The sequence below is a fragment of the Pochonia chlamydosporia genome, chromosome 1 (genome assembly GCF_001653235.2).
Source record: "Pochonia chlamydosporia 170 chromosome 1, whole genome shotgun sequence".
Taxonomy (NCBI): Eukaryota; Fungi; Ascomycota; class Sordariomycetes; order Hypocreales; family Clavicipitaceae; genus Pochonia; species Pochonia chlamydosporia.
The window spans coordinates 1,846,645-1,871,475 of NC_035790.1; the positions used below are offsets into that span (position 1 = coordinate 1,846,645).

The window sequence follows — 24,831 nt, forward strand, 5'->3', positions numbered from 1 at the left end:
CGAGATTGTCAAGGTCCAAAGTCCTTGATTAGATAGTAAATACAGACTGGCTAACGTTTACAAACGTCTCGATCGCCGTCAAGCCAAAAGTCCATCTCGCCACGTCATGGTCACACAAAACAAATAAATGTCAAGTCTGCTCCGTACTAAGTAGTGAATCGGGCAACTTGAATCAGCTTCAATTGATACGGTGATTGCTGGCCAATTTTAGTAGGCTGACCATGGCTGATCTTGATTGAGGTGTCCAATTATCGTGCAAATGTCACGTTTGCGACAGCTTACTTTCTACCCACCTGCATTGACCCCTATTCCTTCCATGTCGTCTCTGACCGGCTGACTGTCTTGACTCTTGATCCCCATTCATATGATCGCACAGAACCCGGCTCAAACGCAAACAATTCCACCATTGCAAATTTGCACCATTGTTGGAAACACGCCTTAGAAAATCAAAAAGATTTGCCAATTTTCTACCGGTCAATGGATGATGCGGCCAGTACTGGTTTCCAAAACCATTGGGCATCCGTCCTCTTGGAAACATGGTCACATTGTGTCGGAAGTAATAACTTGCGCGACGTCGTTAAGCGCATCAACAAGCCAGACAACATTGAACACAAAAACATTTGCAAATGGTGAGCTTGGTTACGCTTAATGCCAGCACCCACCCACTAGAAATGCTGAATGTCATTTTGATGTGATGATTTCACCCCTACTCCATACGCCAGAGAAGGATCTGCACCGCCATCTATCAGCGTCGCAATTTATGTCCAGAGTGAAGTATATAGTTTCAAATCCCATTGGAGAACCGTGTCCATCATTCAATCGCCCTCACGTGGGTAGACGGAGGAGGCGCCGAGTTTGCCCCTTGAACCCAACGCCCCGAGTACGCCACTGACCGTCCTCTGGATTGTGAAAACAAAAGGCTCCATGCTGCGTAAATGGCGCCGTACTAATTACAAGGACGTCAGGAACTTGGCTCACCTATTATATTGCGACACGAGTTGCCCGTCGGGGTCTGATGCCAAAGTGAAGCCGGCGATGTTCCCGACAGGCGAGGTTGGGGGCCACGACACAAACTATTGGCGACACTTGTGTAGGAGTTAGTCCATGAATGACAAGATAAGGCGAAAAAGAAAAGAAAGAAAGACGGTACGGTAAAAAGAAAAAACACAGACACTGAATACTACCCTCCTTCCCACGCAGATTATCAACACAGACCATAGGTCCAGACCACAGTAGCTGGCCTTGTAGCTTCATCACAACGTTGAAACCACCAAGAACCACGAACCAACATCCCCAACTCTCGCACCTCGCTCCCATCACAGTATCCTAATCCCAACTCACCGAACACTTCCATAATCATCACACGCCGCAAACTATTCTCACGTGATGTAGATACAGGGTCAACACGGCGTGTTCCACAACATTCTTCTCAGGGGCATCCTGCGAGAATCATGGTAGTTTAGCAACAAAGCAACGGCCCGAGAGCGGCGGAACGCGAGATAACCGAGCCTGCCGCAGCCCAATCTGCAAAGCCCTTGAAACTATCACATAATCACCAGTCATGTCTTGCCGATGCCGAGTTCATCTTGGCCCCAGATCACTCCAGACCCCATCCTATCTCTGCCTATCCATCAATAATGGCAGGGTCAAGCAAAGACAAAAGGTGGCCTATGACGAATTCATGACACCTTCGTGCAACAAAATCTACGACAGTCAACTGAGCTAGCTAGTGCCAGTGGACAGCCCACCAGGCCAGGCTCAAGCAACCCAGTGCCAGACCAGACCGGGACATGGATGGACATGGATGGTCCAGATGGTCCAGATGGTCCTCGAATGAAGAGCCTCGAATCATACGCCTCGGAGCACAAGTCCGTGTCGCGTCTCGACCAACCAGCTTCCAAGGGCCGACCTCTTGTGTAAAGACACTGACAGCCGCTTTTCATAGAGCTCCCATACAACAGACGGGTTGTGATTGGTTCAAGGTCAGGCGATTTCCTCCGGCCATTCAAACCCGCTGATTCGCTAGCGTATCGAAGCAGCGTCATATGTGGCATTCGATCCTCCGCTTGTTCATCTGAAATGGGAATCAAAGAAAATCTGCATTGCCATAAACGATGAGATCGTCCATATATTTAACGGTCTGAGGGTAAGGTGACATGTTTTTTTTTTTTTGTTGGTGTTCCCTGGGTTTTTTTTTTGCTAAGACCAACCGTGTTGACAGTTTCGCAAAAGTCGGGTCCATGTAGGCGAAACCTACCTACCCAAACTCTGTTTGAAATCTACACCCGTCCTACCAACCCTTCACACCTCGAGACCATCCCTCAAGACCGTCTAAATCATGTATCGCGACGACCAGGCCTCCAAGGTACTTGCCTCCTTCCCTTCGAAGCGGTGCCCCTGATGGTAACCTTCTTGACTCGCAGACTCCCGAAGCCAGCAACCCCCTTCCTCGGCCGGGCCATTCCAAAGAAAACGTTTGCATCCACGCGGATGATGAATATCACAATCACATCAGGCATCTGGCGGAGCTGGAGGCCGAGTACAATCGGCTCATGACGCTGTATGACTTTCTCCAGAATGAGGACTGGCAAGAAGCGCTGGTGTTGATGAACCGGCTGAGGGCTGGCGAATCTACCGAGGCGTTGTCCCAGGAGATTCGGAACAGGACGTCATAGCCTTCTTGGGCGTGGTTTACTGTTACTGTACGAGAGAAAAATAGGATTTACACGGCTGTGCTTTTGATGCGAGACATGATTTTTCTTTTCCGAGATTTATTTAGCGATGGTTCCCGTACGAGATGCATATTGGGGTACATATATACACGAAAGCGACGTACTCTAATTTATACACTATTCTGGCTTTCATGTATGTTTTCAAGGCTGCTTTTGTGAGAATAAAGGCTATTCTTTCATCAAAAGCCATTGCAGTCCCGTCTCTGCGTCTCTGTTCTGCTTCTTGGTGGCTTCCAGCTCGGTGAATAGTACCCAAAACGCATGCGGAACCCCGGGATACACATCAATCTTTGTATGAACACCCGCGTCTTTAAAAACTTGCTCCATGATTAGACCACAGTCTCTCGTGGGGTCAAGCCCACAAACTTGGAAATAAGTCTTGGGCAGACCCGTGTGATCCGAGAAAGATATCGGCAATAGGAGCGGGCTGGTCAAATCGGCTTTGTAGGTCTCTATCATGTTAACAAACATCAGCTTCTATGGCCCAAATTTCAGAGTTGTACTACAACGTGAGAAGAACGCACTCCGTACAAAGTCCACAGACTCGGCGTACAGCACCGGCGCCCGCGAATTCTGCTCCATACTGAAGAATGCCTCTCGATATTTCTCAGGGACAGTCTCCCTCGTAGCACCTGCCGGCATGGCCGCATAGATTCCTGAAAGAGGCGGTGACATGTTGGAGTCCTTGCAAAGATGTGCCACAACTAACGCCATGTCTGCGCCGGAGGACTCTCCGGCTATGACGAGCCCCTTTGCAGGGTTGATGCCCAAAGACTCGGCGTTGCCCGCCGTCTGAACTGCGTGTTAGCGTTGCATTTTCCTCTAATGTATAACGAGTCATGGTAGATGTTACCCAGTTCGTGGCATCAAACGCATCCTCAATCGCCGCTGGAAACACATGCTCTGGTGCGTGTCTATAGTCCACATTCACGGCGATGCCGCCCAGTTTTGTGAACCACTCACACAAGTGTGCCTCGGTTTCTAAATCGCCAACCATGTAGCCTCCGCCGTGGAAGACTATCATGCCGGGACAACAGTCTGCGGGTACGTCACGGGGCGTATATATACGAGCGGTTGTTGTACGGCCATCTCGAAGAGGTATTTTAATGTCTTTTTCTGTGTACGGGAGATGAGAAGGTTCGGTCTTTTTCTGGGCTTGACGAGATTGGGCTATAGCGGCTCGTATTTCATGAATGTTAGTTTCGTGGGTGAATGCCCCGAGGAGGGGGTTGCCAGATTCGAGTATCTGATTATCGTTAGAAGTGTGTGTTAGAGGAAAGTTTGGTAGATTGTACGGTCGACTTGCCGGTTTGAATTCGGCAGAAGGTTCTCCGAGGGCACGAATTTCTTCTATAGAAAGCATTTTGGTGCTTATTGGTCGTGTGAGGGAGGCCGCAGTTTAGGATCGACGAGTGAGGAGAAGCGCTGTTTGTACGGAGCATGAATATCCATCCGTCTGGCTGTCTGCTCATACATTCATATTTGGTTGGTAATGTATCCGAACTGCAACTTCAACGAGAAGACGAATCTTGCGATTGGAAAGTTGAATTAATGCTCAAGATATTCACACGATTTTCGGTGAGTTTCAATTGAGGTTTCGACGTCGATCAGCATGCCCCGCAATGAGACTGTGAATTTGTCTGCAAGTGTTATGAGCAAGTTATCACTACAACTTATGACTTTAAGTAAACAATACAGCTTTTTCAAATGACGGCATAACTATTAATATTGTTAGAAAAACCTTCATCTTTGGATACTAGCTTCTAGTATTGTCTGTTACGACTTGCATCCCCCAATTCTACCCTTGCGACTCAAGAATTCCGCTTGCAGCACAAGCTGTGAACTTGGGGAGTTAGGCTGACACTCATTACAAAACTCCATGAGACGTAGGTCCAGACTACTTGAATTCCGTCTCTCATTGCCATGTACTCCTTTATATCAAAGCGTTCCGATGGACCGACCGGCTACTATAAAGCCTCCCTCACTGATTGTAATAGCGATACATGATCGGTGTCAGACTACTTACAACCGGTCCAATTGTGCAAGTACTCGAGCCGTATCCTGCAGCATCTCGTTAAAGCTTCCAATATTGTTGGCTGAGATGGGCGGCAATTCCCAGCATATGAGTGGCTGCATGGCCATGAGTTACCTGCATGCTCTGCTCTTGCAGCCTAACCATCCTCAACTTCTACAAACTGGACTGTACCACACAATATGGAAGGAGCAACTGTGAGTTCTTCATTGAATCTCCTGCCGACTTCCACAGATACCTGCTTTCAACATGGTCTTCCCAGCCCGTGCCGATAATCAAGAGAGTTGTTCTCTACATCAGGATCTTGCCAACGCCATATGCTTGTTGGCCTCTGTGACCGCAGTAGCCTCACATCATGAACCTGAGAGACCAACCGACCTCGCCTACGACAATGATATTGCGGAAGAAGAGACCCCTGGCGAGAGCATAGCCGAGTGCGACAAGTTCGAGGCACCAGACAAGGCCACATCGGATCTCACGCTGAAGGACGCACTTGTTGACAGATTATCTGAGCTTCTTGCTCGCTACAAGAGTCCATCGGCGGCGAACAGTCTGTCTGCCAAGCATGTGTCTGGTGTTATCATGCTGGAACATAAAGAGAAGAATACGACTGTTTTCGTTTGCGCCAAGAATGAGGGGCTGGATGCTGAAGACAAGCGGTTTTTGGCCAAATGGAAGATGTTGATGGAAAACATGGCCCAATCGAGTATGTCTTGGCGAGTTCATGGATCTGTTTTTACTTCACAACTGACCACCGCCCATTAGGCCAGTCTATGGAAGATGATGGGCCAGAGCAAATGTTGAATTTGGTGCTCCATCACCAGAAGCAGCGTATTCGATGCTATATCTCGACCATGGCTAAAGCTGTGAAGGCGAACCAGGCAGGTTCAGACGTTCGTGAAGCTTCTATACCTACCCGTTCGACCGCAAACGAGTGTGCTGGCACAGCTACAAACACTATTCAGTCACCACAACAAACTGACTGCCAACCTGTGGAATGGGTTGACAATTATGGCTACAAGTACTCCGTCTCCGACATTCGTGGTTCACCTCGACACACAAGCGACTACATATGCTACTCCGAACTGGTCGGATGCCAGCAATCTACGCCAACTAGCCGATGATATATTCCACGTTGCGCAGAAATTGGCCATGGTAAATTCGGACTCAATGATAGATGAGAACCTCGATGGTGTAGTACTACTCATGAAGAGCACATTGTGCCTCTGGAAATTCAGGCACGGCAAGACAGAGCTCGCTCATCGTGTCCATCGTTTCTTCAGGAACAACAAGGCGCGAGCAAAGTTATTCCAACACTCGATACTCTTTTTGTGTCGAATATACTACGCTGTGGAGATCTGTGTAGAAGCAGCGCGAATGCTACCGAACCTACAGTCAATACTCTTCATACCTGTGCCGTATCACAGGCAGGAGGGAGAGGCACCAGGAGACGTTGAAACAGTCTCATCACAGGTCGTCACGCACTCTCTAGAGAGATTGAATGTTCCTACAGCTGGTATCCCAGCCCGGTATCTCAACCAGCTTTGTACGAAGCTTTATGCCATCCGTGCGGAGAGGAAGCAAACTCATGTCATCCATGCTGAGATCCAGGCATTATATCACATGCACGCTGTGTTTCCCGATGACAGTGAGGACTACATCGTCCACAAGTATGTCGGCTGCAGCAGGCGGTGTTGCTTCTTGTGCAGCGTGTTAATAAGACGTACCGTCCCGGAAATGCGACTTCGCGGCTCCCACAACGCTGTTCTACACCGCTGGGAACCACATCGATTTTACCCTTCCAGCTTCCGGGACAAGTTTGAGAACGGAATCAAGGATCTGATTCAATGCCTGACGGCAGTTCTTCGACGCATATTCGCAACGGACTCATATCGACAGGAACCAAACCAGGCTCAGTCGTCCCATGGCCTCCCGTCTACAACCGCCATTCTCGACCGAGAGCGTACCAAGATGGTGCCTTCGCGTCTTGAAACAAAGTTAGTGATCCATTTTGTAGAAGTTAGTCGGATGTTTCTAATCCAGCAAAATTATAGGCGCATCATGATGCAAATGCAGAGTGCGGTAGATGATGAAGTCTCCTACACCGTGGCTGGACAAAAGCCTGGCCGTGCCATTATGATGGGAGGACGGTACCAATTAGAGGAAAAATCACTGACTGAAGCTGAGCAAATTCGCGACAATTTTGTCAGGGGAAAAGACGGGTTTGAGCCTCCGACCGTGATTCCTCAAGCTGAACCATACCGCCCAAAAACATGTACAATCTGTAAGCGGAAAATGGCATTGTCCCGCTGCTCAGCCTGTCGCAAGAGCTACTGCTCGAGAGCTTGCCAAAAGAGAGATTGGAGATGGCACGTATTCAAGTGCAGGGTGAGAAACCGGCCAAACAGCATCGACGCTTTGAGATGGTTTATTCAGAAGCATGGACTGAAGAACAACAAAAGTGCGTTCTCGCCCAAGATGGTACAGAGCCTCTTTGCTGACGATGAGCTATGTTACACATTTGGGTTCTGTTTATGCTGGACTGAGCCCTCTGTTCGTCGTCTGATGATGATTTACAAGCTTGCCATGCAAGCACATCGACCTAGACAACTACAATTCTGGTTGGACGAGGGTTCACTGCACCAACATATGCATGAACAGCTTGCCACCATCAGCCCTACTGGTCAAAGCCTAGAAATGAAGGATGCGATTGCTTGGTATTTGGACGAAGCAACATGTCGCCACTTTCAGCAAATGCCTAAACTCGGGTGTTATCTTCACCAGAGTGTTGCCGTACACCTCACCAAAGCCCTCTTCAACCTTCCTGAGGACCACGGGGAATGGGCAGAACTGCCACCAAAGCAGGCGATGGTTGCTCACTTGTACGTTAAACTAGTGAAGCTATTCGATAACATACCGAATCCATTGGACCAGGACTGTATGTATTTCGGATTCTGCCACTGCCAGAACGATCAACAGAGAACAGCCCTACGCCAAGCGTACCTAGATTTGGGTGGCAAAAGAGCCGTCACTCTAAGCTCCATCGCAGAACACTCAGGCTCTGCAGCACTCACAGAGTTCATGTCAGAAAATGGTGTAGACATGTCTGATCTCATACGTCAGGGTATCCATCCTCACCCTCCAGCGCCGGAGCATGTAGGTGTCTACCGCTTCATATCTGAAGTGCACCACGCACTTTCCGGCACGTGGTGTTCCTGCTTTCAACAAAACCCTCCAGTGAATAGGTGTTCCTGCTTGCGAAGTGAACCACAGCTCTCCGCAGAATCGGAGTACACGTACGGCTTTCACGGTACGGTGCCATGGGAGCGCTGGCAGCTTCTCAACTTCTATTTGGCAGCACTCTCAGTTCCGTCGTTTTGCCCACAGGATTTGCAGGCGGCTCTGGACGATCAGGGAAATGCGGCACTAGAGAGATATCTGGATACTTTGATGCCGGATTTTAGAAGAAACCTCTACCGCAAGTACCGCACAAGCCTGTGCTTCCCGGGACTGGGAATGAGACTGCTTGATAGACACACCCGACTTCCAATTCATATCGTCGACTATTCGGTTTGCCATGATGTTTCTCGACCTGACGGGCTTTGTAATGCCATGTATCTGCCGGCTTTGGATTTGAGGATAGAAGTGACGTACAGCGATTAGGGAGCGAGCCCTGCTCTCTAGTATATTCTACTTTTGTACTGTGTTTTACAGGGATAAGTCGTGGAGCACAACTCTTTCGACCGAGTGGTGATGTTTGATGAGGGTTATATACGCGAGGTATGGCACAAGGCACAGTGGGAGGCGATGAGTCTCGTGCCCAGATAGTCTGCTTTGCTCAGATAAGATGTCATTTCCAAGATATGAATATTTAACGACTGGTGAATACTGTGATAGCATTGCGCCATGTACAATGAAAGGAATTAGCAGGAAATGTTCAATCACGAAAGATTGTGCATCTCTCAAGTCTCGAAAGAGATCGGGGTTGAGAATTGGCTCCGTCGATTGGCTGTTGTGGCGAAAATGCACCTCACTCCTGTACCTGCGCAAGTTTCCAGCACCATGATTGGCCACTTGACACCAGTGCCAGCTTAGAAATGCACCACCGGCACTCCATAAACCATCTGAACTAGCATCACCTGTTGCCATTCCGTCATCAGCCAAAAAAAAAGGTTACACCCACCAGACTTCTTGTTGCTCTCCCATCAACACCACAGAGCATCATGGACGCCAAGACCATTTCCTTCCGTATGCCAATTGCCATTCCTAGCAGGACCACGAACGCCATTCAATACTGACAACAAGATAGCATCATCGGCGCAAGCCGCTCCCGCCGCTGCATCCGACAACACCCAGAAACCAAAGGTATGTCACCGCCAACCAAGTCAATGGCCATAGTAGCTAATTCCTTGACAGCCGTGCTGCGTGTGCAAGGACGAAAAGTCGAAGCGAGACGAATGCATGCTCTTCTCGAAAGCGTCAGACCCGGCCGCCGATTGCAAGTCGTTTGTCGAGCAGTACAAGAGCTGTATGCTTGGTTTTGGGTATAAGGTGTAAATTTCTAGATGGTTTGCTTTTAACTTTGGCTGTAAAGGTCGTGTATATTATTTTGTGCATTAGACGGGTTATGAAAAATACAAGGCATTGGATACCCTCCTCTTCAGACAACAATCGATTATATATACTACTCTCGATGCTTAATATCGTCCGATTTGTGAATTATTTAAAGCTACAGCTTGCTATGCTACAAAGAGCTCAATATCAAGGAATACGTCCCAAAATTGAATGACACCTTTCATATTACTCCTTGCCCTGATGGACCCTCGCATTAAAAGCCTTCAACGAGGCTTTTGCGTCCCTATATCTTCCTTTATACCCTTCCAGCATCATCTCTTCAACTTCCTCCATCGTAGAATGGACATCCTTCACAATCTCAAGCATCTTGTTCTCAATCTGCTTTCTCTTCTCCACAAGCTCAATAACCATCTTCAATTGTCTGGCCAACTTCGCTGCACTTGACGGGTGTTAGATACCGACAGGAAAGTGATGGACATGTGCCTACTTTTGTCGACGTCTTTCTTCCTGGTATGCCGATGCGCGCTTCTTTACCGCTTCCAATGCCTTTTCTGCTTCGGTGGCAATGGCCTTCGCGCGTTGTGCTCGCTCCTGCTTGAGCTGGAAGCATCGTTAGCCTAACGTTGTAGTCCTGATTATTAGTGTGAGATCAGAACCTGCCTGATAGATGCGCTGTGGTGCTTTCATGGCGATAATGCTCGGGTCAGAGTCATCCCCAGAGTCTTTTCGTCTGTTTCTACGAGGCATGACAGGCTGGCTTGTGTAGTGATCGGCTGGATTGAGCACAAGTGGTCAAGAACCGGCACAAAGAAGCAGTGGTTCAAAAGATTTGGATGGATTGAACGTGCAAGCATGAATAATTCACGATCAATGTCAGAAACTTGGGGCCCGGGTTTGAAATGTAGGTGCGAACAGGCACCAAAAAGGAAGGCACGACCCAGTCCTCTTGCCATACTGAGAGGAATGCCATCTAACCCCCAGTTCTTCACTTCACTGCAGTCAGCAAGGTAGCAATGCAAGGGCAACGATTCTCATTATTTGGTATCATGATCCCCTTTTTATTCTATTCCTTTTGGTGGTAGATATTATCATACATCAACCTGCTCAAGGCTCCCACCCTATCGCGTCAAGGCAATGTCGTCTATTCTCAGAATCATCTTCACCGTCTCGGCAGCCAGCTCAATAGCACTTGTGCTCACCAAAAGTGGCTGCAAAACATTCTCCTTGGAGATGTTTGTGTTGACACCACCAGACTTGATGCTGACTCCTGCATTCTTCTCTCCCATTTCATGTCGATGTCTGAGATCCGTGACAACCTTGATGCTGTTCAGGCCAGCATTCTCGGCTAGAGTAGTAGGAACAACCTCCATGGCATCAGCAAATGCCTTCCAGCAGATTGCCTCGGTGCCTGTCAAGCTGCGGGCTTGTTTGGAAAGCTGTGCGGCAATCTCAATTTCGGCAGCACCGCCACCAGCAATGAGGGCCTTCTTCTTGACCAAGCAGCGCATGACGCAGAGAGCATCGTGCAAACTTCGCTCAGCTTCCTCCAAAATCAACGAGTTGGCTCCCCTGACCACGATGGAGACGGTCTTTCCAGTAGCCTTGGCACCAGTGACCTTGACCATGCGTGAGCCTGCAGATTCAGCTTCTTCAACCAGCTCAGCATATCCCAATTTGTCCTCGGTAAAGGAGTCAATGTCTGCAATGGGCTTGCAGCCAGTCGACTTGCAGATAAACTCCACTTCATCCCGCTCAATATCTTTAATGGCCAGAATTCCAAGCTTAGCAAGAAAATGCAGAGACAGGTCGTTGACGGCGTCGCGCAAGATTGATTTCTGAATAAGGAGAACATTGCATTTGGCCTTCTTGATCTTCTTGGCCATGTTCAGGAGATACAACCGCTCCTCCTTGACAATCTTGTCCATTTGTCGGTAGTCGTTGACTTGAATCGTATTTTCCATCTAAGACGAAAGTTAGTGCATGCATCGACATATTTGGTCACGTGGTAGATAAGTCTTACGTCTGGCTTAGGAGGGCTGAGCTGGAACTGAATCAAACCGATGCGTGCCTTCTCCATTCGAATAGGGCCACCGGCGTTCTTCAGAACTGGCTGGTTCAATACCAGGCCAGGAACCAGTTCGCTGTCCTCGATTGTGCCTCCAACCTTCTTGACAATTCGAATGTTTCTCAGATCAACGTTGTCAGCGGTCTTGACATCGATCACTTTGGTTACGGCGTTGACAGCCATAGGGCCAAGGAGGTTCGAATATTGTGAAACAATCTTGGATGAGAGAGACGTGTTGGCGGCCTGCAAGAGGGCAGAAGTGTCGCTAAGCGTGATCGGTTGGGACATGTCGTGAAGGACTTCGACAGCGGCAGCGGATGCTCTTTGGAAGGACTCTGAGATGACGGAGGGGTGGATGCCCTTGGACAGGAGTCGGTCTGCAGCACCAAGCAAGCTACCACAGATGACAACGACAGAGGTCGTACCATCACCAGCTTCGACATCCTGAGCACCAGCCAGGTTCACAAGCATCTTGGCAGTCGGGTGCATAACCGACATGCTCTTCAGCATGGTGTGTCCATCGTTTGTAATGATCGTCTCTCCTTTTCCGCTTCGAATCATCTTGTCCATGCCTCGAGGGCCCAGGGAAGTTCGGATAGCATCAGCAACAGCTTCAAAGTTGTTAGCAAACTCGAGTTACAGGGTCTGCTGCGGGTGTTCGCACCTCTGGCGGCGACAATGTTGGAAGACCGCACAGCCATAGGCTTCTCCTTGTCCTGAGAGCTTGTTAGCGGGGTGGTGATGCACAGCTTAGGGAACCAGCTTTTCGTACTCTGAAGGTAGCATTCTGAGACTGCCCGGCGGAAACTGCGGGTGCTGACATGGTTGCGACAAATTTGAACCGCCCGGCTCTCCTCGAATTCTAATGTTGGAGTCGAGGCAGGATGTTGCTGAATGGTCGAATTGCGGGATGCTGGCAGCCTGAACGAGATATCCCACCTTCTTCTGCCACCTTCTGCCCTACTCCGCCATGAGCGGTCTCCAGAAATTTTGGCGTCGGGTCACAGATTATCCATGCTCCGGCGTGCGCATTGTCCGGCGCTGGCAAAACGGTGCTGCAAAGGCGAGGAGACCCAAGAGGGTTTAGCGCACCTATCCTCACAATTGTGGCTCGTGCACGGAGCTCAAGACACCCTACTCAGATTACGGAATGCTTCGATTGCCTTCAACATCATTGCCGTTTACCAAGCATACCCAACGACACACACGACACCCTTCTCTTCCATCAAGCGCTGCGTCAACAACCAGAGCCGACTACGCAACCCGTTTCCTTTTTCTGCGCATAATACTGCTTTCAAACTATACACCCCAATTTACAAAGGCTCGTTGACAACGCGCCCCGTAGGCGGATTCCATCATGGTAAGCTTGCCCAAGGCTCAAATTGCTGCGCTGTCAACAGCGGCTAACCAGGGATAGCCTTCCGCGACCGGTCAAAACTGGGAGAAGTATCAGAAAACCTTTGCCGATGATGAGGTAGAAGAGAAGAAGATTACACCTCTGACCGATGAGTACGAAGTGGTCCTTCCGAGACGAGCGATTCGGTCAGTCCAGCTAACAATTTCGCCAGGGATATCCAAGTTTTAAAGACCTACGGCGCCGCACCATATGGTGCAGCGATCAAAAAGCTCGAGAAACAGATCAAGGACAAACAACAAAGTGTAGACGAGAAAATTGGCGTCAAAGTACGAATCAGCGCTGCTTCCCTTGGCTCACTGCCACCCACATATCTAACTTCAAACAGGAGTCCGACACTGGTCTTGCCCCCCCGCATCTGTGGGATGTTGCCGCCGATCGCCAACGGATGTCCGAAGAGCAGCCATTCCAAGTTGCACGATGTACCAAGATTATCGAAGATGAGAAAGGCGACGAGTCAAAGAAGAAGTACGTTATCAACGTCAAGCAAATCGCCAAGTTTGTTGTCCAGCTAGGAGACCGCGTGAGCCCGACAGATATTGAGGAAGGAATGCGCGTTGGCGTCGACCGCAACAAGTATCAGATTATGTTGCCATTACCACCCAAGATCGATGCAAGCGTCACTATGATGACGGTCGAGGAGAAGCCTGACGTTACTTACGGCGATGTTGGAGGTTGCAAAGAACAGGTTGAGAAGCTACGAGAAGTTGTGGAAATGCCTCTGTTATCCCCAGAACGCTTTGTCAATTTGGGAATTGATCCTCCCAAGGGTGCTCTTCTCTACGGACCTCCTGGTACTGGCAAAACACTCTGTGCTCGTGCTGTAGCCAACAGAACAGATGCCACATTCATCCGAGTTATTGGTAGCGAACTGGTCCAAAAGTACGTTGGTGAGGGTGCTAGAATGGTGCGTGAGCTGTTCGAGATGGCACGAACGAAGAAGGCCTGCATCATCTTCTTTGATGAAATTGATGCAGTTGGTGGTGCCCGATTCGACGATGGAGCCGGAGGTGACAACGAGGTGCAAAGAACTATGCTGGAACTTATCACCCAGCTGGATGGTTTCGACGCTCGCGGTAACATCAAGGTCATGTTCGCCACCAACAGACCGTCCACACTGGATCCCGCCCTGATGCGACCTGGCCGTATCGACCGAAAGATTGAGTTCTCCCTGCCTGACCTCGAGGGACGAGCAAACATTCTTCGCATCCACGCCAAGAGTATGTCTGTTGAGAGAGATATCCGGTGGGAGCTCATTTCCCGTCTTTGCCCCAACGCTACTGGTGCAGAGCTGAGGAGTGTGTGCACTGAGGCAGGCATGTTTGCTATCCGAGCGAGGAGAAAGGTTGCTTCCGAGAAGGACTTCTTGAGCGCTGTGGACAAGGTGATCAAGGGCAACCTCAAGTTCAACTCTACAGCTACCTACATGCAATATAACTAGAGGGGTGGGGTTTTGTGTACTTATTTTCAAGAGCTAGAATCCTTGATGTATGACTATGGGAGATAAGACAGAAGGTTAGGCTTCTAGACGCCTCGTTTATGTCTCTGTAGCACAACGTTAATAGAAGCCGGCGTTTACGGTGCAATCATGCTGTCAGTGAGGGATTACAGTTGTCATGTACAATGATGAGAGGCAACCATTGTAGAGATATATACATTTGCATCTACCAAGGTGCCTAGTCTGGAGTTAAGCTCCGGTGACAAGAAAAGGGGAAGAAATACTATCTACAATCCATACAGAACGCTATGCTCTGCAAAATATCTACTGGGCATGTAGTATACTTACAAGATGAAGATGCCATCACCACAAATCCATATAAAAGTGACATTATCACAAAATCCTGCTTCCAAAAAACCAACCATCCGCGCTGTCACGATATGTTTCCTCTAGCAAACGTGCAAATCCTCGTGTCAATGACTAGATGTGTGTGAAAATGAAGTAAGCCCGGTTGCAGATACCAGCTCCCTTTCAAGAGATTGCCGGGCCAAATTAAGTCGTCAATCATTAGTTTTCTTGCATAAGTCTCAGGCACCAGACATGCCAGATAGGCATCCCAAGCAGACAACCTCGCCCTCCCTGCCCTTCTCGACACAGCACCTGCTGCATACAACAGAGCGGTGTCCTGACGCAGCCCACCCTTTGATATCCTTTGCTGCGTTCTCACAGCGCCTATGCACTGACCATGCATCATTCATTTCGTGTTCTCGACGCTCGTGGCGTTCGTCTCGTGGTTCAGACTCCATGTCGTCCGCATCCTCCATGTGAAATGATCGTGAGAGCACCTCTTGCTCCGAAAGCACGGACATTCCGTCGTCTGCATTCCAACCGTGACACTGTCGAATGCACACAAAACATGCTCTCTCTCCGCACCCCTGACACTCTGCAAAGGAATCCAGATCAGACTTCTTGGTCGGTCTCCGGTGGCATATGTAGCAGGGTGTCAGGAGCGCAGTGCTAGGTGCCACGGGCAGTCTATTTCCCAGCCCTGGTTGGTCCTGCAGCACTTTCTGTTGTGATGGTCGTCTCCGATGTGCTGGTACGAAGTTGCTGGGGGTGTGGTGAAGGGGAGAGTCGTCGTCGGGCGTGATGCGAGCCCTTTTCGAGCTGAGAGGGAGGATTTTGCGGGCGGCAGCAAAGTCTGAAGACGGATCTATCAAGTAGAAATCAGGCTGTTGCTTGTCCGACCTGTATAGCCGGTAGACGTTGGTATCATGGTCGTCGTCCCATCTTCGTTTTCGTGCTGACTGGAAATCGTCGCCGTCGCCGACATACGGCATCTTCACGCCGATAGCCGGGGAAAAAGAGGCTCTTCGTACAATGGATAGGAGCCAACGTGATACTAAGTTATGTGTAGAGTTTGGTGCATATGTTCTTAAGCTGTTAGGATCTGGAATAGCAAGCTGTTGCTAGTTGCAGGTCGTGGATGGGACGAAATGAAGAGTTGTTTATTTGTCGGGTCAATGGCCAGAGAGGTACCACAGCCAAGTTGAGCGTCGTGCAGACCTGTTTTGGGCAGGTCGCAGATTTGCCATCCACTCTGCCATCCTGTCTGGTCGGCTTATGTTTCGTCCGTACTGGAGCCAAGGATCCAGTCCAGTCAGCTGTCTGGTGTGATCGGCACCCAAGCACTCAACCAGGCAGCCTGAGGTTCCATCAATACAGTGGCTTGTTAGGGAAGTTAGTGCAGTCAATCGCCGAAGGACCGCCAGCCGCTCCTTCCCGCAGCAGATTCAGGCAGCTTCTCAGTGGGTCTCAGCTGCCTGGTGTTCAAGACTGCTGGAGCATTCAATGTTGCATGTGGTGAGGTGCATAAACATCTGAAGGAATCGTTTGGATGTCTCCTCGTCAGAAAAATAACCAGTGCTTCCTCGTCAAAAAGAAAAAAGTCTTGTGAGCACTCCGGTAGCAATTACCATCCCATCTTGCGCGCATGACAAAAGGGCTTGTAGCTACGACAAAAGTAAAGGTATTGAATTTGGGTTCATCTGATTTACACTTCTACCATCCAGCTTTCCTGATTTTTAAACAACCATCTCTCCGTTCTACCCGCCTCCGCCAACAAAGGAAGCATCTCTAAGGGGGGGAGACTAGTATACACATTAGGCACAGCTTGCCTTTTCGCTTAACGGCGAACCTTGGAGTCCGCAGGGGGGTCGTAGGCGAGCTTTCTCGACTTCAGCCATGCCCACTTGTATCGCTTAACCCAGACACTGACGGCCCACAGAGCCGATGTGACAATCAAAACCTTCAAACCCATCTTCTTGCGGTCGTCCATCTCAGGCTCGGCGGCCCAGTTGAGGAATTCGACAACATCCTTGGCCATCTGAGAAGTGGAGGCAGGAGTGCCATCCTCGTACTCAACAAGACCGTCGTAGAGAACACGAGCCATACCAATACCAGTTCCAGGGAAGTAAGGGTTGAAGTTCATGCCAGGGGCAACCTGAGCACCAGCAGGAGGCTCCTCGGGATAACCAGTCAACAAGCTAAAGATGTAGTCGCAGCCACCGTGACGGCCCTTGACAATCAAGCTCAGGTCGGGAGGAAGAGCACCATTGTTGGCGAAACGGGCAGCCTCCTCATTCTTGTAGGGGTCGGGGATGTAGTCGGCCAGCTTTCCGGGTCGCATCTGGATTTCACCCTGCTCGTCGGGCTCACCAGGGTACTCGTTCTCCTCAGCCAGAGCCTTGGCTTCATCGACAGTCAAGACGGAGCCAACCAATGTTCGGTAGGGGATACGGCTGAGAGAGTGGCAACTGGCGCAAACTTCCCTGTAGACCTGGAAACCTCGGCGGAGACTAAGGGTCGAATGTCAGCATCGGGGTGCCGGGAGCATATACAAGCCTCGCGGATGGCAAGACCGACAAAAGAAAAACTTACGCCTGGTGATCGAAAGTCTTGAGCCACTGTTGGTGGACCCAGGGGTATTGAGTAGCGTGAAGGCTGTTGAGATGAATTAGTGAACTGGTCGTCAACCATGGAACCCATATAGCCGAGCAAGGCAATTTATGCCGCACGTGGTAGACACAGTCAACACCACGGCCAAAAAAAAGTTCCAGTCAGATATTCCTCAATTGAAACGTACCCTTCCTCGGCGGGGCTGGCAGCGAAGGCCACAGGTCCGTAGAGGTGATAGTACCAGGCAATGGAACCGGCAGCGATAGTGGTCGAGGCGATGGCAGCGAAGTTCAACCGCGCAGGGGAAGCTTCCCCGGCGGCACCCGAGCTCGTGGAGGCAGCGCGCTATAGGACAAAAATACAATCAGCATCGATATTCTTGAGCCAGGATTCGTTTGCAATTCGATTGATGTAGTTCCATTATGTTGGGGTGGGTGGTGGTTGATTCCCTCGGCAAAACACGAAAACGGGGAGAGAGGCGAGGCCGAATTTCAGCAGGACCGTCATACCTTGGACACATTGTTCACGCCATTTCGGAGCCCATTGAGGGTGCGCGTCGAGCGCAAGCAAGACCTTGCCAGCATAATTGGCAAGCTATACCGTAGCCGTGGAGGGAGCCGTTGTGAGGATGTGACGGCGATGGTCGAATCGATCTCGAGGGTCAGAGGTTCGAAAAGGCTCAGCAGGAGAGGTCATACCCATCGAGAAAATCCAGCGTTCCGAAATGGGCCGACGCTGATTGGCCAAAGTCACGTGCAGCTCTAACCATCACAGGTGTCCTGGGTCAGGCCACACCTTCTGGTGAGCAGCTGTTAACAGCTGGCAGTGGGTCTAGCCACAGCTTTGCCAGCTGGCTAGAACTTCCGCATCGACCGCCTCTTTTAGCCCAGTCTCCAGCCACAATTACGCTTGCTGCCCCTGGCAATGTCGTTCACGCAGATGTGGAAGGTTGCACCAGGTTGCCACTGCCAGAGCAGAGCAACATTCTTTGCGTTGCCCCGCCCCCACCATGTAATTTGCCTGGTGTCAGGTAATAAGAAAAGCAAATCCTCCAGCAACCACACCGTCGCCAGTTGGATACACACGCAAACGGCATTCCTTCTTTTGACTGCTCGTCATTTGCTGTGTTTAATATATTTCTGCCGCACTGCATTATACAAATATGGCTGCCGCTGGTAAGCTATTCACTATTGAGGGCAAGGGCCTCAAGCTCGACACCGCCGCCGATCTCGAGCCTCACATCAAGGACCTCCGCGCGAACGATGTGGAGGAGGTCAGACTGCTGGGCAACACCCTGGGTGTCGAAGCATGCAAAGCCCTAGCGGAGGTTCTAGCTACGAAGAAGAGCTTGAAGGTATAATGATCTGTACTTCCGTCAGATGTCATTGAGAAATCGTGGACCAAGATTTCGTAAGAGCTAACACTACCACCCTCATCCAGGTTGCCAACCTTGCCGATATTTTCACAGGAAGACTTCTGTCCGAAATTCCCGAGGCTCTCTCGTCGCTCCTCACTTCTATTCTTAACCACCCGAACCTCCATACCGTCAACTTGAACGATAATGCCTTTGGCCTCAACACGCAAGCGCCCCTCGTTGCCTTTCTCTCCGCCCACGTGCCTTTGCAGCACCTATACCTGAACAACAATGGTCTTGGCCCCCATGCCGGTATTCTCGTTGCCGATGCCCTTTCAGAACTCCACGCTAAAAAGGAAGCTGCTCGAAAGGAGGGCAAGCAAGTTCCGGATTTGGAGACAGTTATCTGCGGCCGCAACCGTTTGGAGAACGGCAGCATGACCGCATGGGCAAAGACTTATAAACTCCACAACAAGATCAAGCAAATTAAGATGGTCCAGAATGGCATCAGACAAGAGGGTATTTCTCATCTCATCAGTGAGGGTCTAGTCCATGCTACGGAGCTGCAGATTTTGGACCTGCAGGACAATACTTTCACCCTCATTGGTGCCAAAGCCCTGGCCAACATCGTCACAAATTGGACCGTTGTCCGCGAGCTTGGCATTGGCGATTCGCTCTTGAGCGCTAAGGGAGGTGTACTTTTTGCGAATGCTTTGGCCAAGGGCAAAAACCAAAAGGTCGAAATCCTGCGCCTACAGTACAACGATATTACTGCCCCAGGTGTCAAGGCGTTTGCTGCCGCCGCCAAAGAGGCTCTACCGGTCTTGAAGCGCATCGAGCTGAATGGCAACAAGTTCTCCGAAGACGATGAGTCCATCCTCGCATTGCAGGAACTTCTCGACGAGCGCAAGGAGAAGGTTGCCGGAGATGTCATCAACGAGGATGAATGGGGCGTGGACAGCTTGAGCGACCTTGAAGAACTCAGCGAGGAGGAGGAGGAGGAAGAGGAAGAGGAAGAGGAAGAGGAGGGTGTCACTGTCGAGGAGCGTGCTGAGAAATTGGTCAAGGAGGCCGAGGAAGCTCAGGAGGAACCTGTGGTCCAGCTTCAAGACAAGGATGTCGATGCCCTTGCCAAGAAGCTGGAGAAGGCAGAGATTTAGATTGGAATGCTGTCATGCCCGTAATGTTAGATGACCCATTTGCATACACTTAAGACTATAGGGTTAGAGCGTGCAATACATATCGATACCACTTTATACATGCTCTGTGATGAATAATGTGATTTTCCGTGAGCATTTCGTGGTTTCTGATTGCACAGCGTATAGACATCTCAACGTATATCCAAATGTGGACTTCCACTTCTCTGGTAACGTTTCTGAAAAAAAGATAAGAGAGTATTGTAATAGTAGACGTATATTGAAATATCTGAACTGCACTGCAAGGGCTCACGTCACATTTAGACTTCAACAGCTGACCAAGTATGGATGGTAAGAGTGGAAAATCATCAGGCATTTGAGCTTTTGAAGGGACACGTACACGTACCTGAACTGGCTGTGGTTGAAACCAGGTTCTCTAAGACGTCAGTTAGCCACCACATCAACGCTTACGGAGCAAAGGGATGGGGAGAGAAGATGAAGAGTGGAAATGAGTAGTCAAGAAAAACAATAAGGTATCTCCCAATCCATGCCCAGACTAAAATCCCTTGGTATAAATGTGACAGCCAAAACCATGGTTAATGACATTAAGGCCAAACAAACCACCTGCGTACATGTCTGTTTCCTGTTTCATGCTTCAACTCTGTCGAAAATAAAAAGAAAGTCTCAACTCTGCCACACAAGCTATCTATGACTAGCTACTTCTCTGAGAGCGCTATTGTGTACGATTAGGTTGCCCTCGTCAGCATAATTACATGACATCCATAGCATCCACCTGCATCGATCCACTCCTGAATTGCTCAAATGCACCATACTGCGATGCCATTTCCAGCTGCTGTTGCTGCTGGTTGTACTCGGGTCCTTTGTAAACAGGGTCGGTAGATCTTGAATATCTGTTGCTACCCAGGGCAGTGCCGTAATGGTTATAAACATCTCTGGGTTTGGTGTCAACGGACTGTCGTTCATACTCTCTTCGCATGAGTTCTTCATACCCGGAAATCATGTATGGCTCGCTGTCGGCAGCCACATTCTGAGTCCATTTGCTGTCGTCGGTCTGGACGACGGTCCCATCAAGGCTCATTGTAGGAGTCTGCTGCCTCTCAAATCGCATCCGAGCAAGCTGTTCCTCTTGATCCACGCTAGTGCTGCTCCAGGCAAGAGCAGGAATATCTTCAGCCCTACTTGGAGGGCAAATGCTCCATAGCTCAAGAAGACGGAGCTTCTGCGGATCATCCGCGATTCGGAAGAGTTGAACTTGGGATGGTGTCAAAACGTTAGGGTCTATCCCATAGTTACGCAAAATCATCTCCATAGGAGAGAGTTCGCTCTGCGGTGGTTCCGATGACGGTCTCTGGGTTTTGTATTGGCTATCATTCTCCAATTGCTGAGGCGCAGGTTTCACCGTGTGGGCAGAGTGGTGGTAATGCTGTGAAATCGAATACACAATAGGTTGTTGGGTGACAGTGGTTGGGACTGCTTGTTCCTGTCTTGGAATTTCTTTCGGAACAGAGGCGTGAAGTTCAGGGTTAAATGTCAAATTACGGGAAAAGAGGGTAGCAAGATCATCTTGAACCTGCTGGGCATTTGCCTGCATGCCTGGTTGAACGGAGACCATAATCTGGAAGCGAATCAGTATCTAGCGACAACGCCTCACGCTTACACGCAGCTTCACGGAATCCGATACCTACCTCGGTTGTTTGATTCGCAAGTCGGCGACTGATTCGTAATTTTTATATCTCGCTGATTGTGAGTTTTGAAGTTAGTAAGTTATCTGCGGCACTTCTGCTTGACGAGTCGTTTTATGTCCAGTCGAGCGATATTTTTTTTTTCTTCTTCTTTTCTCAAGCGACACCCTTGGTTGGGTCGATATGCGGTTGGGTATCAAGACGTGAACGGCGGAGTGCGAGCGATGCTCAGATCTGTTCAAGCGGCCAGCTGGCACGAGAGTAAGAAAAAATACCAGAAATCTATTTCAGCTACGCTAAAGTGATGAAAGATGGAAACGCACAGGAAAGCGAATAATGTTAAGGTTGAGGAAAGGAGGAAAGTGAGCAGGTGTAAACGAAGTTGTTGCCTGCATGCGCGTGAAGCCTGGGTTGCTTCTTCTCGAAATTGGGCAGTACGATCAATTGATGCGCTAAAGCCCCTTGTCAGACTGGAATCAGTTGGCGTCTCGTGTCTCCAGTTCTGTCTGGTCTGTCTCGGGGCAGGATTCAGCGCAGGACCTGGAGCGGTCAATCTGGTCTGGTGGACTTGGGCGGTGCGGCACAGTGGGCCAGGACCAGGGTTCAGAAGGGGGACGGGGACGAGGTTTGGCTGCTCAAATTTTTGGCTCGAGCAGAAACGCTGAAGCAATATTGGTGTCGCAAGATACGTTTTTGAGTATGAAGGAAGCAAGGCTTGTGAAACCAATACTGGACGGCAGAAATAATGTTAAAAGGGCCAAACATGGTCCATCCATCCATGGAAGGAAGATGGAATTTGTTGAGAAGGTTGTGACCCTCAAATGGGACCAGTTGACATGGACCTGCAGGCAGCTCAGGAGGCATTGGGTGGTTACAGGGAGCGCCGGTCATGGGGTAGCGAATGGTGTAGAGCACAGGGCGGTGGTTAGCGGTGGTTGGCGGGGGACGGTCAACTAGCTCTTGCCTCTTGACTCTGGACATGGAGGGGTCAAGTCCATGTCTGGCCCAAAATGGAGGGGCAATTTGTGACGCAACACCCTCAAAGTTCCCCTTTGGCTCGGCCGTCATCGACTCAAGTTCGTCACGGGGCCATTTCTCTGCCATCGCATTGGACGACTGAGGAATGAAATATGACCGACGCGTTGAGGCCTTTGATTCCGAAACTCAAAATGAGATACAGACTCCGATCTAACATTTATCGTGTGGTATCGTACAGTATTGTATCGTCATGAACATGAAGCCAAATGGGTATGTCTGGTGTGGTTCAGTCCGTACATGGATGCATGCAGAGTGCTACCAGTTGACATACTAGGTACCTAGTACTTTATGTCTGGTACCATCACTATCCCATGCCCAATGCTCGGCCTGTGCTTTGGCGGCAATCAGAGCGGCATAACCAGGAATGAAATTATCCCTTGCAATGGTGTGGCTCCAAGACCGAGGATCATCACCCGCCAACCTGGACACGGGATTGTTTTGTCTGTACAGTACAGGCATTTTCGTAATATTGGTAGCAACATGGGACGATGCCCGAAGTGAGCCAAGCACCAATAAAGCATTGTAACTTTTGCAAATGGCAGTCTACTTTAGCTTCGTTCATCCTTTCACCGCCTTGGGATTCCCTTTTCCCAACAATAAAAGTTAGAGATGAAGCCTGAGCTAGAGCCAGCTACTGAAGGCATCTATTTCTCCTCATGTGATTGTGTATCCAGTATGAGTACATACTCACCCCAGCCCGGTCCATCCGACCATTTTGTCACAGTTTATCCATGCATGTAAAGTATCCAGGGTTTAGGGATGAGCAGGCGCCCAAATTCATGCACACGGTCATAACGAATAGCCATTCTTCAAGATGCCCATTTTCAAAGCATGGTTCAACCCCTAGGAGCCACCGTGGTGAAGATGCGTAAAATACCTTGACATGTCCATCCGTCATTGTGTGCCATCACATCCAGGCCCTTGGGACAAGTCATCATGCATCTGTCCTGTTGGTGCAGCTGTCCCCGGATCCGATGTGGGACTACATCTGTGCCACACCCGTGGCAGCCACAGCTAAGCTCGACCTCACCTGTGGCTGACACCTTGAATCAAAGTTGGCGCCTCAGGCAGACGCAGCTTGCCAGCCTCGCGCCAGGAACTGCCATACGCAGCTCTCGGGCTGCCTGGTGATGCTTTGGTGCTTGGAGCTCCATGATCATATCCGCCATCGACTCCTCCAAGCTGTCCCCAATTAGCACAACACATCTCTCTACCTGACGAAACCATCTCTCGGATAGGCCTTGCGGAGAACAAATTACCAACATGGTGAGACTTGTTACCATTTACCTTTTGTACACCTGGCCAGTACGGTTAAGAAAGCTAGCTAACCAACCCTCGAATTGCAGACATCGATAGGAACGGGCTACGACCTTCTCAACTCCATCTTCTCACCAGATGGTCGTAACTTCCAGGTAGAATATGCAGTCAAAGCCGTCGAGAACGGAGGCACCTCCATCGGCATTCGATGCAAGGATGGTGTCGTCTTGGCAGTTGAGAAGGTGGTGACATCAAAGCTGCTAAAGCCAGGTGCAAACAAGCGCATTGCTACTGTTGACAGCCACATTGGAGTCGTAAGTAACCCTTGAAGCAGTCACACTTCCATCCACCTCTACGTCACGTAGCTCTCTTCCCCAAGCTGGAAGCTAATCAAGCACCATCCTGCAGGTCTACTCAGGAATGGTCCCCGACGGCAGACACTTCATCGACCGTGCCCGCGACGAATCCCAAAGCTGGCGCCAAAACTTCAAAACTCCGATCCCCACCTCCGACCTTGCCTCTAGAATGGGCGGCTACCTCCAGGCATACACCATGTACGGCTCCGTCCGACCATTCGGCATCAGCGCCATCGTCGGCGGCGTCGACACTTCGGAGGAAACCCCCGTTGACGGAGAAGTTGGCTCTGGTCCCAAGTGCGGCGCTGGCGGCAAGGTCCCCGGCAAGCATGGCGGCCCCTTTCTATACATGATTGAGCCCAGCGGTCTGTATTGGGGCTACTATGGCGCTGCTACTGGCAAGGGTCGTCAGGCGGCCAAGGCGGAGCTTGAGAAGCTGGACCTGCAGTCGGGCAATATGACCATGGAGGAGGCTGTCAAGCAGGCCGCGCGTATTATCTACATTGCGCAGAAGGATAACAAGGACAAGGATTTTGAGTTGGAAATGACTTGGATTAGCGGCGTGGATGGCCCGACCAAGGGTCGTCATGTTGAGGTTCCGAAGGAGTTGAGAGAGGAGGCTGAGAGATTAGCAAAGGCAGAAGATGACTCGGATGACGATGACGAGAACGACAAGAAGGACGATGATAAGATGGAGGAATAGAAAGGTGTTGTGCAGAGTAGCAAGGGAGTTTTTGGTGACGCACGAGAAAGCACTTGTACTATCACATGGC

At 50.0% G+C, this 24,831-nt stretch overlaps 13 protein-coding genes across 13 annotated transcripts; 6 read left to right on the forward strand and 7 right to left on the reverse strand.

Annotated features, from left to right (window-relative positions):
• Positions 1 to 262: 262 nt before the first annotated feature.
• Positions 263 to 538, reverse strand: VFPPC_15146 (hypothetical protein; the record flags this gene model as incomplete). The annotated part of the gene is made up of 1 exon (XM_018292899.1): positions 263 to 538. The coding sequence occupies one exon, from the start codon at positions 536 to 538 to the stop codon at positions 263 to 265; it is 276 nt and encodes a 91-aa protein (XP_018148568.1).
• Positions 539 to 1,679: 1,141 nt separating this feature from the next.
• VFPPC_17396 (hypothetical protein) lies at positions 1,680 to 2,054 on the reverse strand (the record flags this gene model as incomplete). The annotated part of the gene is made up of 1 exon (XM_022429109.1): positions 1,680 to 2,054. One exon carries the CDS (start codon positions 2,052 to 2,054, stop codon positions 1,680 to 1,682), a length of 375 nt encoding a protein of 124 aa, XP_022285874.1.
• Positions 2,055 to 2,900: 846 nt separating this feature from the next.
• On the reverse strand, positions 2,901 to 4,095 carry VFPPC_00447 (lipase 2; the record flags this gene model as incomplete). Its single annotated transcript, XM_018280461.1, has 3 exons — positions 2,901 to 3,184; positions 3,257 to 3,524; positions 3,586 to 4,095. 3 exons carry the CDS (start codon positions 4,093 to 4,095, stop codon positions 2,901 to 2,903), a joined length of 1,062 nt encoding a protein of 353 aa, XP_018148569.1.
• Positions 4,096 to 5,916: 1,821 nt separating this feature from the next.
• Positions 5,917 to 8,427, forward strand: VFPPC_00448 (HIT/MYND zinc finger-like protein; the record flags this gene model as incomplete). Its single annotated transcript, XM_018280462.2, has 2 exons — positions 5,917 to 6,761; positions 6,819 to 8,427. 2 exons carry the CDS (start codon positions 5,917 to 5,919, stop codon positions 8,425 to 8,427), a joined length of 2,454 nt encoding a protein of 817 aa, XP_018148570.2.
• Positions 8,428 to 8,987: 560 nt separating this feature from the next.
• On the forward strand, positions 8,988 to 9,321 carry VFPPC_15147 (cytochrome C oxidase copper chaperone (COX17) domain-containing protein; the record flags this gene model as incomplete). The annotated part of the gene is made up of 3 exons (XM_018292900.1): positions 8,988 to 9,012; positions 9,074 to 9,129; positions 9,181 to 9,321. 3 exons carry the CDS (start codon positions 8,988 to 8,990, stop codon positions 9,319 to 9,321), a joined length of 222 nt encoding a protein of 73 aa, XP_018148571.1.
• A 243-nt stretch (positions 9,322 to 9,564) lies between these two features.
• Positions 9,565 to 12,227, reverse strand: VFPPC_15148 (T-complex protein 1 subunit delta; the record flags this gene model as incomplete). The annotated part of the gene is made up of 6 exons (XM_018292901.1): positions 9,565 to 9,778; positions 9,827 to 9,939; positions 10,503 to 11,300; positions 11,360 to 12,015; positions 12,069 to 12,120; positions 12,177 to 12,227. The coding sequence occupies 6 exons, from the start codon at positions 12,225 to 12,227 to the stop codon at positions 9,565 to 9,567; spliced, it is 1,884 nt and encodes a 627-aa protein (XP_018148572.1).
• Positions 12,228 to 12,761: 534 nt separating this feature from the next.
• VFPPC_00449 (26S protease regulatory subunit 7) lies at positions 12,762 to 14,259 on the forward strand (the record flags this gene model as incomplete). Its single annotated transcript, XM_018280463.1, has 4 exons — positions 12,762 to 12,764; positions 12,822 to 12,913; positions 12,973 to 13,087; positions 13,147 to 14,259. The coding sequence occupies 4 exons, from the start codon at positions 12,762 to 12,764 to the stop codon at positions 14,257 to 14,259; spliced, it is 1,323 nt and encodes a 440-aa protein (XP_018148573.1).
• Positions 14,260 to 14,843: 584 nt separating this feature from the next.
• On the reverse strand, positions 14,844 to 15,596 carry VFPPC_00450 (hypothetical protein; the record flags this gene model as incomplete). Its single annotated transcript, XM_018280464.1, has 1 exon — positions 14,844 to 15,596. One exon carries the CDS (start codon positions 15,594 to 15,596, stop codon positions 14,844 to 14,846), a length of 753 nt encoding a protein of 250 aa, XP_018148574.1.
• An 845-nt stretch (positions 15,597 to 16,441) lies between these two features.
• On the reverse strand, positions 16,442 to 17,798 carry VFPPC_00451 (cytochrome c1; the record flags this gene model as incomplete). The annotated part of the gene is made up of 4 exons (XM_022428172.1): positions 16,442 to 17,114; positions 17,197 to 17,259; positions 17,402 to 17,559; positions 17,724 to 17,798. 4 exons carry the CDS (start codon positions 17,796 to 17,798, stop codon positions 16,442 to 16,444), a joined length of 969 nt encoding a protein of 322 aa, XP_022284669.1.
• Positions 17,799 to 18,376: 578 nt separating this feature from the next.
• Positions 18,377 to 19,728, forward strand: VFPPC_00452 (ran GTPase activating protein 1; the record flags this gene model as incomplete). The annotated part of the gene is made up of 2 exons (XM_018280466.1): positions 18,377 to 18,568; positions 18,655 to 19,728. 2 exons carry the CDS (start codon positions 18,377 to 18,379, stop codon positions 19,726 to 19,728), a joined length of 1,266 nt encoding a protein of 421 aa, XP_018148576.1.
• Positions 19,729 to 20,473: 745 nt separating this feature from the next.
• On the reverse strand, positions 20,474 to 21,316 carry VFPPC_00453 (hypothetical protein; the record flags this gene model as incomplete). The annotated part of the gene is made up of 1 exon (XM_018280467.1): positions 20,474 to 21,316. One exon carries the CDS (start codon positions 21,314 to 21,316, stop codon positions 20,474 to 20,476), a length of 843 nt encoding a protein of 280 aa, XP_018148577.1.
• Positions 21,317 to 21,523: 207 nt separating this feature from the next.
• Positions 21,524 to 22,072, forward strand: VFPPC_15149 (hypothetical protein; the record flags this gene model as incomplete). The annotated part of the gene is made up of 2 exons (XM_018292902.2): positions 21,524 to 21,660; positions 21,733 to 22,072. The coding sequence occupies 2 exons, from the start codon at positions 21,524 to 21,526 to the stop codon at positions 22,070 to 22,072; spliced, it is 477 nt and encodes a 158-aa protein (XP_018148578.2).
• A 1,636-nt stretch (positions 22,073 to 23,708) lies between these two features.
• On the forward strand, positions 23,709 to 24,761 carry VFPPC_00454 (proteasome subunit alpha 3; the record flags this gene model as incomplete). Its single annotated transcript, XM_018280468.1, has 3 exons — positions 23,709 to 23,711; positions 23,792 to 24,016; positions 24,111 to 24,761. 3 exons carry the CDS (start codon positions 23,709 to 23,711, stop codon positions 24,759 to 24,761), a joined length of 879 nt encoding a protein of 292 aa, XP_018148579.1.
• Positions 24,762 to 24,831: the final 70 nt, after the last annotated feature.